Source organism: Tubulanus polymorphus, chromosome 3 (genome assembly GCF_964204645.1).
Source record: "Tubulanus polymorphus chromosome 3, tnTubPoly1.2, whole genome shotgun sequence".
Lineage (NCBI taxonomy): Eukaryota > Metazoa > Nemertea > Palaeonemertea > Tubulaniformes > Tubulanidae > Tubulanus > Tubulanus polymorphus.
This window is the reverse complement of record NC_134027.1, coordinates 3,426,373-3,441,762: the sequence shown is the minus strand read 5'-3', so window position 1 is coordinate 3,441,762 and position 15,390 is coordinate 3,426,373. Positions and strand designations below refer to the sequence as shown.

Genomic DNA, 15,390 nt, shown 5'->3' with positions numbered 1-15,390 from the left:
CCGACTACCTACATTCAACCTCCGATATACTGCCATCCCTGCCCAATTCCCTGTGAATGGAGCATGTGTATTTGTCTTGGCACTGGTCAGAAAGAACACCTCTTAAAACCAGTCATAGGTCATTGACATGGGCAGTATAGCAGAGGTTGACTTATGGTTATAGACTCCTCTTGAAGAAAGCCACACTAATGACACCTAAGTCGATAACTTACTTGTAAATCTAATCTTTATTTACACGAACTAAAGTTTTTAAATTAATCGTTATATAAAATTTACAATGAAGGACGATATATTGCACTCTAAAATAATGGTGAAACTAATAACCGGAATCGAAATTATAGAATTATTAGCACATACATGTGAACATGAGAATGCTTGTATAAAGTTAAAATAAAAGATACATCTTTAAAAATTGCTTCATTCAACCTGTTATTGCGATAACACAACTGTCCTACATAATAAGCAGGAATTATATTGTTAGATTTAATCCAATTCCCCCAAAGTGTTTGGTACATTTCAATCATAAGACCACTTAGTGTAAGACCCCAAATGCAGCAGGATATCCTTCATTTTATTCAGAAAATCTTGGGCCTGTCTTTCGAAAATTACCAAATATAAGAGTACATAATACTAATAGTATTCAGTATATGTACAATAAAATTTATCAAGTTTAAAACATCGCATAAAATGCTGAAAACAAAAATTAATGCAGATGATGCATATACAAGTAGCTAAGATATCATGAGTATCCAACATACACTGCATTATTTGTTCAGAAGGAATATGATTGATTATGATGTACATTATATAATTATGTACAAAACAATAAAGTTATTTACATTAAAACCATCTGGCATAATGATAACAACTAGAGAAAAACTACAACTTAGAAAACTATAAATACAAAGGGTGGCGAACAAGATGTTTTGAGATAGACAAATGCGGCACAGAAAAATATTGTTATATATCAGTTATAAGTATAAAATGGAAAATTGAGTTAGGTTCACACTACAAATACCAATCTATTGATTGAATAGGCGAATTTTGGGTTATTGCTTAAGGGGAAGAAACTGTTTTTATTTTTTAGAATTTGTCATGATTCCAATAAGACAATAATGCAACTGATTCAATAATCTCATTGTCAGAAATCTATAGTATGAACCCTGCTTGATTTGGACCATTAGGTTAAACATTACTCAGAATATTCACAATATAAAAGCTGCCATTGAAATACCGCACAGAATCTTGAACAGCTATACAGTTGGCACCTCGTTATAATGACCTCATATAACAATTTATCGGTTATTACAAAGAATTTCATCCCAAATAGGATAATCTTAAAAATTTCATACTGGATGTAATGAACTATTGGTTATGACGAACATATTTTCTGGTCTCTGAAATTTGTTGTAACGAGGTTCCACTGTAGTCATTTAGTCATTCATTCAAATAACCACAGATTATTTCTACATAACAATGACAGGTGACTACATTTATCGAAACTGTTCAGGTTCAAATATCCCTTATTTCCAGTAATCTGCCATTTTATGAGGCAGTATCAATTGTTATGTCTAAACCCACTAAATGTAATATTTACATCTTTTGTTAATTTACAGTAACGATAACCAATGTAATAGACATGGACATATTCAAATATCAGTAATCATAACGCTGCTCATATACATGTGCTCATGTATCAATAATAATTATGCTTACATTTTTAATGATGGCGTGCAAAATTATGAGCTGTAATACTGCAATCATTTTATTTCCCAATTAGCTTTATGTAATTTACACGTCACAAGTTATTCGTCTTTTTATGAAACAATGCGGAGCTAGTGTTCTGTATATCTGTCATGTCATGCACTAGCGCAAACGAGTAAAATAGATAATCTGAACAACGATCAATTTAGCAGAATTCACATCAATGAGCTCTGTCTTTAGGTCGAAATGCTAACCGTAGTTCATGAAGTCTATCCGCTGTAGGTTCCCACTTAGAAAGGCCAGCTTCATTTTGTAGGAAGATTATCAAAGTTCCGTGCATTGCTTTAATATTCGTTTCATTCCTACAGAAAAAATTTTAATATAGCGGTCTTTTTCCCGGTAAAAACTTCACAACCGGAAATCATTTTCTGGTAAAATCAAAAACTTACTTTGCTACGATATGTTGGAAGCCATGTCTGTATTCATGTTCAAATGGAGGGATGACTAATTGTTTACGGTTAAATCGACTAGATTCTAATCTAATAAGAGCTTCTGTCGGTGGATCCCTCCATTCGGGAATACATACGATAAATGACAACGGTTCACTCGATTCCAGTAATAAACTCTACAAGCAAAATTCAATCATTTCGATAAATAAAAGCATTTTGATTATAGGATTAATTATTATAGTAATAATTGCATAAACATACTTCGAAATGGTCGACCATTGTTTCCATCAGTTCTTCGCAGAATGGAGGATTAGCTTCAAATGAACCACTGACTGGTTGAAATTTCAGCAGTGATCTAAAAGATGAACAGCTGGTATTAATTCAGAGTTCAATGATCTATCTAGTTTCAGAAAAAAATCAAAAATCTAAATCGATTTAGATGTTTAATCTATTTGTGAATTCTTCTTCAATACTGACCCTCGAGATCCGAAATAACCGTCAGTATCTGGGAATGCAGAACAGAATTGTTTGAAGTAGCAATTCAAAGGAGATGCGAAACACTCAAACGTAACACCGAATAATCTGTGCAAACATTCGAATACAGCCACGGGCAAAGCTCCTTGTAAACTCACTCCTTCATTACCGATACCAAACATCGACTAAAACATTGAAAGAAAACAAGTCTTACATTAAATCCGAATATTCACTGAATTAGAACAATTTTTCATAAAAGTTTCTTTTTTGTACCTGATATCGTTTCATCAGGCACCAACATCTAGCGAGATAATTATCGAATCTGGGATCATCTTTACAATTCCATCTGTACAATTGTTCCTACGAATGAACGGACAAGGATTACGTTTTTATCCGATGTTACGTGTCCGTATAATTCAAAAAATCACTACTTACTAATTTTTGAAAATGATCCGTATTTATTCTGATGGTTTCCGATTTATAGCGTAATGTAACTCCTTCATTGGTGAACTGTATTTCAGGTGATGGTAACCGCGGACAAGGCACTGATAGCAGTACAGGGTAACACATTACCTTCCTAATAGGTGGAATACTTTCACTATCAGGTGCTAGATAGAATAACAATAAATAATCAAGTAAAATAGGTATAAATGAAAGCTTTTTCGCACACCTGAATTATATTGGAACTTCAATCGTTGATGTATGAATTTGCACTTACGTTTTATGTTGTGCTGTGATAATAATTCCCAATGTTTTTCTCGTATTTTCTTCGCGTATTCACACGAGAAATGATAGACTTTACTGCAGATTCCTTCCACTGATGTTTTAGCCGTTTCTGTTAAATGAGGCTGGCACTGCCGTTTCAAGTGAGCCAACCTTTCCTGAAAAATATTATTTTTAAATCTTTTTCAACGATCTTCCCAGAGTATGAAGAATGCGAATTTTCCAGGAATGAAATCACACTTACAAGGTAGTCTTCATATGAAGCATTTGATTGTTTGCGTAACCATATAAACGTATCTTCAGCGTTCCATTTGACTATTTTCCGACTTTCCGGAGTTGAATTCCGTGATTCAACCATCGTTTTTGCTGCCTCCGCGTATTTCAACAGTTGCCTGCGAGCGTCCATGGAATATTTCGGTTTCACAAGTTTGATCGGTATATCATTCATAATCTCGCGGTACATTGACTGAGAGATTTCAGGTACGCAGTCACTAGGGAACATGTAGTCTTCATCTTTATTGATTATTTGTCTTTCGATTAACCATCGGTTGAAAGATTCTTTCGGAGCTTCAATTCCTAAGAAACCCAATAAAATTCTCAAAATTGTCAAAAATCTCTTTTATTGGCCAGCTAGCTCATCAGATGGCACCACTCGGATATCAAAAATATCTAAGGTACTAAGCCTATAGTTTGGGTATAATAAGCAAATTGTCCGATAAGAGTAATATTTTGCCAGAAGTTTGCACAGAAGTAATCAGGAGCCAACCCATGGTAGCTTTTGAAAGCGAGCAACAACAGTTTAAATTTACCTTCTCTTGAATGGCAAAGTTCTTGATATTGTTGTCGTAATTTCACCATACTTTGCAATCGCATATTTTCTATATCTGGATGAGGCGGTGGAATCGCTTTTATCGGTTGTTCGTAGATAATGACATTGCTGTGTAATTCAAAATTCCAGAATGGTCTGAAAATCAAGTTGAAACAATTTAGTAACTCCCTGATCATTAAGAACCCTGGAAATAACTCAATTTTATCAATCTTCATTCATGAACGTTCAATTATAACAAGGCTTACCCAATACTTTGGGCAGGACGTTTAGGGGGACTGCCTCCATGGTCGGTGCTTGCTCTTCTTTTCTCACCAACTGGTGTTGAACCTGGAACTAACTGCGCCGGTGGAGATGTCTGAATACCTAGTGGATCGCTCAGATGATCATGCTGCAATAAAGTCATAGATATTTTAGCCGAAAATGTAGTCAGTTCAGTTGAATGAAGTAAGCTGAGAGTGGAAGATTCAAACACAATTTCTATACCTTTGCGGGTCTCCCATCAATCGTTGGCATTTCCCATAAAGACTGATTCGTAATTTTATTGAAGAAATAAGGCTGTCCTTCGCGTTTACTCCAGAATCGTCTCCATCCTGCGTTCAGTAATTCTTGTGGTAAATCGTGAACAGGATCAACCGAGCCAGGAGATCCACCAAACACGTGAGGAGATGGACCAACAGCCGGTGACTGCGGTATAGGAGAATCCCCTGAACTGCTTGTATCTACTGTCGTATGCTGGTTATTGGTAGCAGATTTAATATCGATCTTATCCACAGTAAGTGGCAATTTAACTGAATCATCAGCTTCTGCCATCTTTACATACATAGATCTCTATCTATACTAACTACTGAAATAAACAAACAGAACATACTGAATGACACTTATAGTAGAGGCATCTAGGCCTCTATAATTCAAAAAAGACGGTTGTTAGAATTATCAATCAGAAAACTGTCAACCAATATTAATCAAATTGTATAATCACATATGTGTGTGTGTCTTGAATACTTATTTCTTTAAAAACCGACATAAAAAAACTGTCGCATTCGAATAAAAGGTTTATTTACATTTAGCAATAAAACATCATGGACTTGATTTAATTTTGATTGATCATATATTCGATTTACATGCCGGCAGTTTTGTATGTATTGTGTTTATTTCACGGATGGACGAACGTAAAAACAAACATCTAAATATAGAACAATGGAATAGGATTAAATTGCAATAATCACCTTAACGATCATTGGTGATTAAAGGTGTAAATATAGACTGTTTTAAGGAGGAACATCACTCGGCTTGCGCCGAAAATCCGCCATTTTGGCTGGTGAACTTGACGCCATCTATCGGTGGCGTCTACTCACCGAGTATTAAATAAAACACGGAATTGGATTTAAAGTTACATTCCCAGTCCAAATTTTCCACTTTGCCACCCAAATCTATTCCCAATCACAGCATAGAATAACATAGCAACATAACGGATCGGACATTCCTTGATTCCACTCAGAAAAATCTAAAATTATGACAGAGTGAGTTAGTTTAGATCTGCATAAAGCTTATTGAACTCATTAACCGAGTTAATCAGCTGTAATTAATGATAGCAGCAGGGTCTTTTTTTATATCACTAACTCAATTGCTGATTGATGATCAATTCAAATTCAATAACAATCTTCAACAATGGGATGAATATTATTTTATTCCATATGTGAGCCTTGAATTTGTTTGATGTGCAGTGAAACTAACAACACTGACTGGCTATTTCACCTTACCTTGTATCTCTATTTTTCATTCAGTTACCAGGACAGAAAATTACGAGATGCTCAGATGAGAGCGACTATAAATCAAAAACTTATAGAAACTGGTGAAAGAGAAAGGTAACAATGTCAATGATTTAATCAGTGCACTGTACTGTATCTTACTCTGTATGACTTATATTACTCGGATTTTTAATTTAAGGTTAAAAGAATTATTGAGGACAAGACTGATTGAATGCGGTTGGAGGGATCAATTAAAAGCCTACTGCAAAGGTAACGTCTAAAGAATACATGCGCTAGAAGAAGATATTTCGTAAAAAAGATTCTTTTGAAATTTGAACTGTTAATTTCTTTGTGATAGAAATCGTCCGTCAAAAAGGATTGGAACATATCACAGTGGATGACCTAGTGACTGAAATAACTCCTAAAGGCAGAGGTAACAATGGAAGCATAAAATGAATTAGAATAGCTATTGAAAGTTTCAAAAGGCTGACAGCTGATTTGATACTAGATGTTATGAATATTTTCAGCTCTTGTTCCGGACCAGGTAAAGAAAGAATTACTACAGAAAATCAGGACATTCCTTGCGCAACAGTCAAATATTTGAAATATTTGAGTCTCAACAGTGTCTCAAAAACAATCAGTATTTGCTCAATAAGAAAATCTTCCCAAGAAATCTCAGTTAGGAACTAATGATATTTGGAAGCCAATTTTGTATTAAACATGACCCATTGTATGCGCACATTGAACAGACCATTGTTCATGTTTAGTTTCATGTATAATAAATAAGTCGAGTGAAGGTGCTATAGTTTTGGTCTAGAATGAATTCATCTGGTAAATAAGTTGAATAATTTGCAGAGTTACAGATAAATTTCCTCGGATCATGAATTCCACATACATTACAGTTAATAGTATCATAAGATTATCATCAAACTTCGATTGAAATAATGTGCACTGATTGAGTTTATTGTATAAGATTTGATGTGGAGTGGATGTGATGTGTTATGATGTTTACCAAATCATCATGCTTGTATATTTATTTGTCATAAAAATCCAATATGTATACCATTAGTTCATCTTTATTCTATTTTCGTGGCATTGTTTTCGATTTTCTTCCAATGCTTCCTCACCTTAGCTAATGCTATCAGGGTTGAATCTAAGAAAATATGAAGGCCGAGTCCAGAAAGAGATTTCGCGGATAAAGCAGCATTTCGATAATACAAGTGTCAAATTCCATGGTTTGTAGTTAGTGGATACAAAAATTCAAAAAGTAGCACTTGGTAGACTTATTAGAAACCATGACAGGTTTAAACTATCTCGGTCTTGATGAAATTGGCAATCTCGGTGGGAAACGGAACGCAGGGGTCCAGACCCCCTAAATCCACCAGTGGCTATGAACCATCAGTCTACATCCTTTCCAATCCGAATAACAAAAGTCAAATCCATAACAACATGAAATATTGATTATATACCTTTTATATTTTGCAACTACGCATTATTGTACATTTTCTTCAGTGAATCCAATGATTGAAGGGGAAAAGATTGTTATCATAGAAAAATTACACACAAAATTCTGTTTTCGAAATTTCTTCAAAATACCAGGATATCAAAAGCACATTCCAAATTAATTATAAACTAAGAAAACTTTACATTTCAATTCCATCGATCCAGACATTTTCAACTCATTTAAACTAAATTACACAAAATGTTAACGATTGTTCATATTGATATGATAATTAAGTATAATAATGCGATATTTACAGCAGTAGATCATGAATGCTGGAAATGTAATATCATTACATCAATAAAGAAACTAGAAAGCAGAGATTCGCATCAAGTTTCATTAATATACAGATACATATCGAGTGTAATTTCATCATAATATTAAAGTTACAATAAATGATTTGATTATTTACATTCTATCATATTAACAACTAATAACTGACTCTCCAAAAAATATGCATAACCTACAAGATTATATTATACCTGACAACATTGAAAATGTAATGACAATGTAACATCTTGATTGAATGAGAGTAAAAAAGAAACAACAAATCCAAGAAAGCTAATTTGATTACATAAGTAAAACATGCATTAAAATGATGACGTTTTTGTACAATCATTTGTTTAAAACGCAGTTGTAGTACAGACTACATTTCAACAATGATCTAAATACATGACTGAGGGGGAGAAGAAATGCAAATTCTGATATAAATAAGACGCATATCTACATCTTCCGACTGACAATTTCAATCATACCCCTAGCGTTACCTTTAGTACTCGTTACAACATTAGATACAGATGAACTTCAATCAGATACCGCAAAATTTTTAGCTTGAAATATGTACACAATATTCTCTTAATAGTTTCAAATAAAGCACAAGCAGCAGACACACATTCCTCCACAACTCATCATTTCAATAACAAACAATTTACTCATCATCGACTTCAAATCCAAAACATTCCTCGATATCTTTTTTGATTTGTTCCGAACGTTGTCTCTGGACTTCGCCGTCCTCCAGTTCGGTTTTCACTTCGTTTTTCTTGCCTTTTTTCGGCGACTCGCGGCGAGCTCGTTTCGACGGTGTCAATTCCTCCATTGAATCCATTCCTGATCTCATTCGACTCCTAAAAATAAAATTGCTCCGTTATCAATCATTCTCCGACTGAAACAGTTAACCCTTTCAGTACCCGTTACCTAGCTATGCTATAGCCACCCTATAATACCCCACTATGCGGAGTATAATTCAGCTACTCTAATGAAATGAACTAACCTAGCAGCACGAGGTGATAATGGTGGGGTCGGTTCAGGTGTTGTTTGCGGAGTCGTATCTCTATTACTATCTTTCCTCGGTCGTCCACGGCGACGAGGAGTAGTCGGTATAGCCTGTTCAGTTTCTTCAGACGGCATCGTTTCGGTATCGACTGTAGGCACGGGTAACTCTTGCTCCGGCTCAGGGATTACCGGTAATTCAGGCTCTGGCTCTTGCATTATATTCGCCGGTGGTAGCTCTTGTTGATTCTGTTCTACTTGCTACAATAAATACCGAGACCCCTGATTTACAAATTCCCTGACTTTTAAAAAGAAAAGGCCACCCTGTAATGTATCCGATGATGAACTCAATTATATTTGGCATCGTAAGAATGAAATTACTCTACTTACCATGACCAAGTTTTCATGATGATGTTGTTGCTCTTGAATATGTTCAGGCTGTTCTTGTTTTTGCGGAATCATAACCGACATCGTTGATATGTTTGGCGAAACCATCGTTGATACATTCGGAGTCGACATAGCGGAAACATTCGGCGAACCCAACGAATCAGACATCGACGTATCATTCAAATCATCATCGATCGATTCGTCTAGTAATTGCTGATGTCTCTGATCGTCCTCCTGAGCTTGTCTGGCCGCGGCTTCTTGCGCTTGTTGTAGTTGTTCGGCCGTCACCTCATTCGTACCCTCCGGTACTTCCATCAATAAGAACATCTGTTGCGACGATCCTTCTTGAGTCACTTCGATCATCACCGTTTTACCGGCCTGACCCAGAGCTTCATCTCCCTCCGCCTGAGAAACAAATCGTATCAATATCAGATTAATATTCTATTTACAGTTTATTCCGCACGTTTCTATCTAATGCGAATACAAACCTGATCGCCGGATTTTGGTAAAGTACGAATAACGTTCTTCGACAATATTTCACCTTCTTCCGGTCCGGATATCTGTTGATACATCGGACTCTCCGGATCGTGCATAGCCATATGACGTAGCAAATTACCCTTGTGCGCGAAGATCTTGCTGCATTCACTGCATTCATGACTCTTGTCTTTAGGAACAGGCGGTACATAGTCAGGTGTATGATAGAGATTCTTGTGTCGTTTCAGTAGTTGTTTCTGTCTGAATGACTGATCGCACTGATCGCATTCAAATGGCTTTTCACCTGCAAAAATATTTCACATTTCAATGATTCACAGTCAATTAGGTTTAGTTAAAGAACTGACAGTTGGCATTCCTCTAATTTTAACTTTCAAAAACAAACTTCTTTTCTATACGATCTTAATAATTGAAAGTCAAAATTATTTGTCAACCGTATTTGGACATATTGTACCGGTACATTAAAGCAATGAAACATAAAGATGTATTCACCTGTATGTGTAAGCAGATGACTTTGTAGATGGCGCTCTGATAACGCCGCGTACGGACAAAGCTCGCATTTAAAACACTTCTCCCCGTCGTGCGTCTTCATATGAATCTTGAACGTGTATCTATCCGGGAACGATTTTCCGCACTTTCGACACTGCAACGGTTTGTCGCTCGTGTGCAGTTTCTGGATATGTATCTTCAAGTCGGTTTTACGGCCGCACGTAGTCGGACATAGTTCACACTGGTAGACGGGTTTCGTACCGGAATGTATGAGTCTATGCGCTTTCAAACTGTTACTCTGCGTAAAACGAGCGTGACAGATATCGCATTCGTATGGTTTCTCGCCTGTATGTATGCGTAGATGGCGCTTCAGTTTGTACGTGTCCGGACTTGCGTATGAACAGTGAGGACATTGATACGGGCGCTCACCTATAGGATGAAAACATATTCAATCAAATAAACAGGGTCCCTACGGATCAGTAATTCCAGGGCTTGGTTTCATAGATGTGGAAGAAAAGTAATACCTGGGAATATTTTGAAATTTGTCAGTTATAACCATGGTTTCTCATTGTTACTATTGTGGTCGTCACCCAGATTGAGGATTTACCCTCAGGGATAACTTTGATACTCAATCTATGAAACCGCCCCCTGGAGTTTTCAAGGAGTTCTAAAGAGAAAGTCTCATATTACTTCAACTCGGCTTCTAATTCGGTAACCACCTAATTAGGTAACAAAAAGATTCTGGTTCCAACTGTACTGATTTAGGCGTACAACGTAGAAATTCTAATTCTAATTCAAAATTTGGACGTGTTTTAAAGGAGTCTTGGGCATTTCGCTCAAATAAAAGGAGTTACAACGATGAAATTAACAAAGCTTTAAAGCTAGCTCGGTGTCCCTCTCCATATTGTTAATCAACTATTCAATATATATTGATAATTATTAAAAAAACTTTTTTTTTGTGGAGAAAATAAATCATATAATATCAAATATTTACCAGTGTGAGATCTCATATGTCGTTTTAACTTGCTCAACTCGACGCTACAGTAATCGCATTCCGTACATTTATGTGGTTTTTCGTGCGTGTGCCGATATCGTACGTGACGCACTAATTCGCCAGACGTCGTGAACGCAGATTCGCACTCCTTACATTTATGAGGTTTCGTGCCGGTGTGAGTGTTGACGTGGTTCGTCAACGAGGCGATCGTTTTGAATCCGCGGTCGCAGATGTTACATTTGTGCGGACGTTCTTCGCTGTGCGTTTTCATGTGTCGCGTCAACAGATATTTCTTCGGACTCGTGTAGTTACAATAATTACACATCAGTTGAGTGGTTCCCGGCGCCGGTCGCTTCGGCAGCAATTTAATAACTCTTTTAGGCGTATCTTCCATGAACTCTTCTAATCCTTCGCCTAAATGGTGCACGGGAGCCGCGTGATCTCTCGGCTCCTCTTTGAAATCGTAGATCGACATGTCCATATCGTCGACTTGTTCTTTTTTCTCGTCGGGTTGAGACACGATCAACACGTAACTCACTTCTCCGCCTTGATTCACGTCCGATGGAACGATCGTGACCGTCTGATATTGACCGTTCGCTCCTGCATTCTGTAACATCACCTGCTGCCCTTCCGCGTTCGCCTGCGAAGCGTTCGCGAGAATCTCCAGATTTCCTTGCTCTTCCCGACTGGTTGAACCCTGAACGGCGACGTACTGAGGCTGAGAACTGTCCTGAGCGTTCTGCACGGCGACTAACTGCGCGTCTTGTAAATCGATCATGTGATGGCTATCGGAATGACCCGGAGCTTCTTCAGCGCCGACTGACTGAAGAACCTGCACGACTGAGTTATCCATATGATGTGCATCTTGATGACTGGAATTGGGTTCACTAGTCGCCATATGATACTGGCCTTGAGTTTGATCATGAATCACTAATTGTCCCTGACTATAAGCCTCCGATGTATGTACTTGTTGAGTATGTACATCACCCTGGCCGGCTTGTATAATTATTTGACCCGTATGATCCTGATGTTGTCCATCGGAACCAGCTATCATCAGAGCGCCAGAATTATCTTCCTGTTGTACAATATTCACGCCATCAGCGGGTATTAAATTCTGATCACCAGCTGCAGCCTGCGCTTGTAATAAAACCTGGTTTACCAAATCGCTGCTTTGATCACCGCCATTAGCAAACTGGACAGTTCCTTGAGCTCCTAAAAAAAACCAATGCATTTCTACAATTATTTTCTCCGCAAAGAATTTCTGGAATTGTATGCCGATTAAGTCTTTCATTGCGCCTACACTGCAGTGCAGTATAAATTTGTGATAGACTTGGCTTTGTTCGAATTATCTCCAGCTTTTTCGATTATTCATAAGCCAGCACTGAAAGGGTTAAGATGATCTAGATTAGTTCTTACCCGTCTCCTGAATTTCCTTGTTGAAATTGGCTAAATAATCCTGAATATCATTAAGTGACTGACTCTCAGATGCGACGACATGACCAGATCCAGAAGGCTCCATTTTCAACTGCAAGAAAAACAAAATGTTTAAGTCTAAATACTTATCAAATCGAGCATTTTTCAATTAAAAAGTAGACAACATTATGGGCCACCTTACCAGGCCAACTTTTCTTTCTCACACAAATATCGTTGATATAGAACCTCTGTCTCAATGGGCTAGTATCAAAATGCTACAAAGAAATATAAAAATATCAATATAATATTCTGCTGGGTACGACCAAACTATCAGAAATATATGTATCATTTTAATTCTGCAATTCATGTAATTTGCATATTTCTGAATATCAGCAGTACAGTTTTGAAAATAAGTGGGTTCAAATTTTAATAACAAATATATCCTATAATAAGATAGCGTTATATACTAAACCCAAGAAAGGAGATTACTTAATAGGAGACATGTGAAATAAAATGATTTGGTCCCAGCCAGAGAGAGCGCCTAGAGCTGGATCATTATCATAAAATTCAAAGAGAACAAAATGGCTGCTGAACCCTAGAACAACCTTATAACACATTTTAGGCGCAAATTTCACAAACGTGAAAACGTTATCATGCGTTAAGCGCATCGTATAAGATAGCCGATAAGTCCTAGATGAGTTTAAAGATGGATTTGATGTTCTAATTCCAGACGGTAGGAGCGTTGTGACCCGGGCGACAGCGCCCTCCTAAACAAGCCAACGCCATCTGCCATTTTGATTTTTAGACCGCCTCGGCGTCGCTTCATCGTGCGTCTTTAAAAACGTGCAAAATTCCGCATCAGGATTAACAGTTTCGACGCTAATCACTGGTGTACATTAGAGAGAAACTATTTGTATACCTGTACTGAGTTTTCTATCAGTGAGTGAACGGTTGATACCTCAGAATTAGCGCCTGAAGATTCGAGATGACGCCACACAGCTACACGGAGCGGGCACTATGCACGCGCACCTGCTGTCTATTGTTAATAAGCCCCCGACTAACATTCACCCTTAAACACATTATTGAGATCCTGATCTAATTGAAATTAGGAGAAATTATAGAAAAAAATATGAAGAATATAATCCTACTGATTATAAGATCGAATACGGCCTGATAGATGATCAATCGGCGAGTTTAATTGCTTACCTATTAACTGATGATATACTCGCTGGAGGGCGTTGTCTAGACATATAATGCGCATGCGCAACCAAATATTTATAATAAACAAATGCACGTGTATTTCCGGTTAATATGACATTTTTCTTTTCAGAATATTTACTTAGCCACTGACGGAGTAATAAACAGAAGATGAATATTTTACCTAAGAAAAAGTAAGTTTGGATTTGGTCGTTTGTATTTCTAATGCTCTAAATTATTCAATTGACATTTTTCAATAATGAGGAAAAATTATTTTTCAGTTGGCATGTACGAACGAAGAAAAACATCGAAAGAGTTCGCAGGGATGAAGCAAAAGCCGCTGAAGAAGAAGAGGAATGTTTAAGAAAGATTGCTCTAGCAGTAAGTATTCTTACTTCAGTCATCAATACTGTTACTCCCAATCTTATTATAGTTTCATTGATTGCATTTCACGATTATTCTAGGAACAAGAAGCGAGGACAAATTTACTGCGTGAACGATCAAGGGCTCGCCTAGGTCAATCTACAGATCACAAACAGTTAGATTCTTCGAGACATTATAATGAACTAGTAGGACCTGTACCTGTTCCTTCTACTCCATTAGTTGAATTTGTAAAACCTGAGCACATTAACCTATTTGAAGGCGAACAATCGGTGAGTACCGGTATTCAAATTCAATCATCTTCACTTTATACGTCTTTGACGTGTTCTACACTCTCTAAATACTTTTAACCTGTAGGGGGCCAATGAGGAACATGAAAAGGAAAAAAAGGAGGAACAGGAGAAATATGAGAAAAGTATTGGCTTATTGACATATCTTGGACAAAGTGCTGCAGAGTCACAAAGTAAGTGCACTTTTAGATGTTCATAAAGTTAATGATTATTAGTGAAATTTGATCAAATTATTTCTTCTTTTTTTGTAGCCTGTAAACCATGGTATTATAACCCAACTGAAGTTAGAAAACGATCTACTACAAATCAATCAACCTCTTCGACTAGTCCTACTAGTACGAGGTATTTATCTATAGCATTTCTGATATTCAATTTTAAACTATTACGTATTCATTGCATATTTCTAAGCATGACGTTGATGTTTTCAGAAAAGGGGAGCAGGATTATAAGAAGAAACGCGCCCTGGATCCAATGGCTCATATGTCAAAGTATGTTAATGAAAAACGAAAGGTTGATCATGCAGATGATGAAGATGATAAGGTTTGTACTTAGAACTAAGCTGCATGTGTTCAATCTCTATTTCATTAATTATTCTATCAACTTGTAAATCTTTTCTCAGGAAATTCTACACAAAAAGCACAAAAAACATAAGGACAAAAAGGAAAAATCTAAAACGCCTGGCAAAAAAACTATTGAACAATTGCGCGCCGAGAGAATCAATAGAGAAAAAGCTGAACGGTTTAGAACTGAACAAGTGCTTGCTAAAGCAAGAGGTGAAAAAATACCAGAAACAAAAACTGTTGAATATGATGATCGTAAACGTGGATACAATTCTCAATACAATCCAGAATTAGCGAGGAAGCCTAGACTCGATGAACCTCAATATAAATGGTGAATAAATATTATTTTATCCATATTTTCTATTGTTTATTCGTCGATGATGAACTGATTTCTCCCAATGCTTGATGCAGTACCAGCTGCCTGGAACAGTCGTTAGGTTTCACATCTCGAGTGTTTCTGGTTGAAAATCAATTCAAACATTTTATACAA

The 15,390-nt window shown here is 36.8% G+C and overlaps 4 protein-coding genes across 7 annotated transcripts; 2 read left to right on the top strand and 2 right to left on the bottom strand.

Moving 5' to 3' along the window:
- Window positions 1–265: 265 nt before the first annotated feature.
- Window positions 266–5,487, bottom strand: LOC141901632 (mRNA (2'-O-methyladenosine-N(6)-)-methyltransferase-like). The gene is made up of 12 exons (XM_074788992.1): window positions 5,406–5,487; window positions 4,663–5,023; window positions 4,425–4,567; window positions 4,160–4,314; window positions 3,595–3,926; window positions 3,346–3,508; window positions 3,063–3,235; window positions 2,901–2,987; window positions 2,631–2,812; window positions 2,415–2,508; window positions 2,154–2,329; window positions 266–2,066 (listed from the first exon to the last, which is right to left on the bottom strand). The coding sequence occupies exons 2-12, from the start codon at window positions 4,999–5,001 to the stop codon at window positions 1,925–1,927; spliced, it is 1,986 nt and encodes a 661-aa protein (XP_074645093.1). The 5' UTR covers window positions 5,002–5,023; window positions 5,406–5,487; the 3' UTR covers window positions 266–1,924.
- Window positions 5,488–5,592: 105 nt separating this feature from the next.
- LOC141901686 (transcription and mRNA export factor ENY2-like) lies at window positions 5,593–6,973 on the top strand. The gene is made up of 5 exons (XM_074789102.1): window positions 5,593–5,699; window positions 5,964–6,044; window positions 6,127–6,197; window positions 6,286–6,360; window positions 6,455–6,973. Exons 1-5 carry the CDS (start codon window positions 5,692–5,694, stop codon window positions 6,529–6,531), a joined length of 312 nt encoding a protein of 103 aa, XP_074645203.1. The 5' UTR covers window positions 5,593–5,691; the 3' UTR covers window positions 6,532–6,973.
- Window positions 6,974–7,384: 411 nt separating this feature from the next.
- LOC141901618 (uncharacterized) lies at window positions 7,385–13,702 on the bottom strand. Of its 4 annotated transcripts, none has more exons than XM_074788972.1 (9): window positions 13,679–13,702; window positions 12,675–12,747; window positions 12,476–12,584; window positions 11,060–12,271; window positions 10,069–10,494; window positions 9,573–9,862; window positions 9,088–9,489; window positions 8,699–8,958; window positions 7,385–8,552 (listed from the first exon to the last, which is right to left on the bottom strand). In XM_074788972.1, exons 3-9 carry the CDS (start codon window positions 12,576–12,578, stop codon window positions 8,357–8,359), a joined length of 2,889 nt encoding a protein of 962 aa, XP_074645073.1. In that variant the 5' UTR covers window positions 12,579–12,584; window positions 12,675–12,747; window positions 13,679–13,702; the 3' UTR covers window positions 7,385–8,356. The 4 variants fall into 4 exon arrangements, with proteins under 4 accessions (XP_074645073.1, XP_074645072.1, XP_074645074.1 ...); XM_074788971.1 differs by lacking the exon at window positions 13,679–13,702 and adding an exon at window positions 13,392–13,500; XM_074788973.1 differs by lacking the exon at window positions 13,679–13,702 and adding an exon at window positions 13,431–13,497.
- Window positions 13,258–15,235, top strand: LOC141901178 (leukocyte receptor cluster member 1 homolog). The gene is made up of 8 exons (XM_074788285.1): window positions 13,258–13,411; window positions 13,803–13,863; window positions 13,951–14,050; window positions 14,134–14,322; window positions 14,408–14,513; window positions 14,592–14,682; window positions 14,769–14,880; window positions 14,960–15,235. The coding sequence occupies exons 2-8, from the start codon at window positions 13,841–13,843 to the stop codon at window positions 15,233–15,235; spliced, it is 897 nt and encodes a 298-aa protein (XP_074644386.1). The 5' UTR covers window positions 13,258–13,411; window positions 13,803–13,840.
- Window positions 15,236–15,390: the final 155 nt, after the last annotated feature.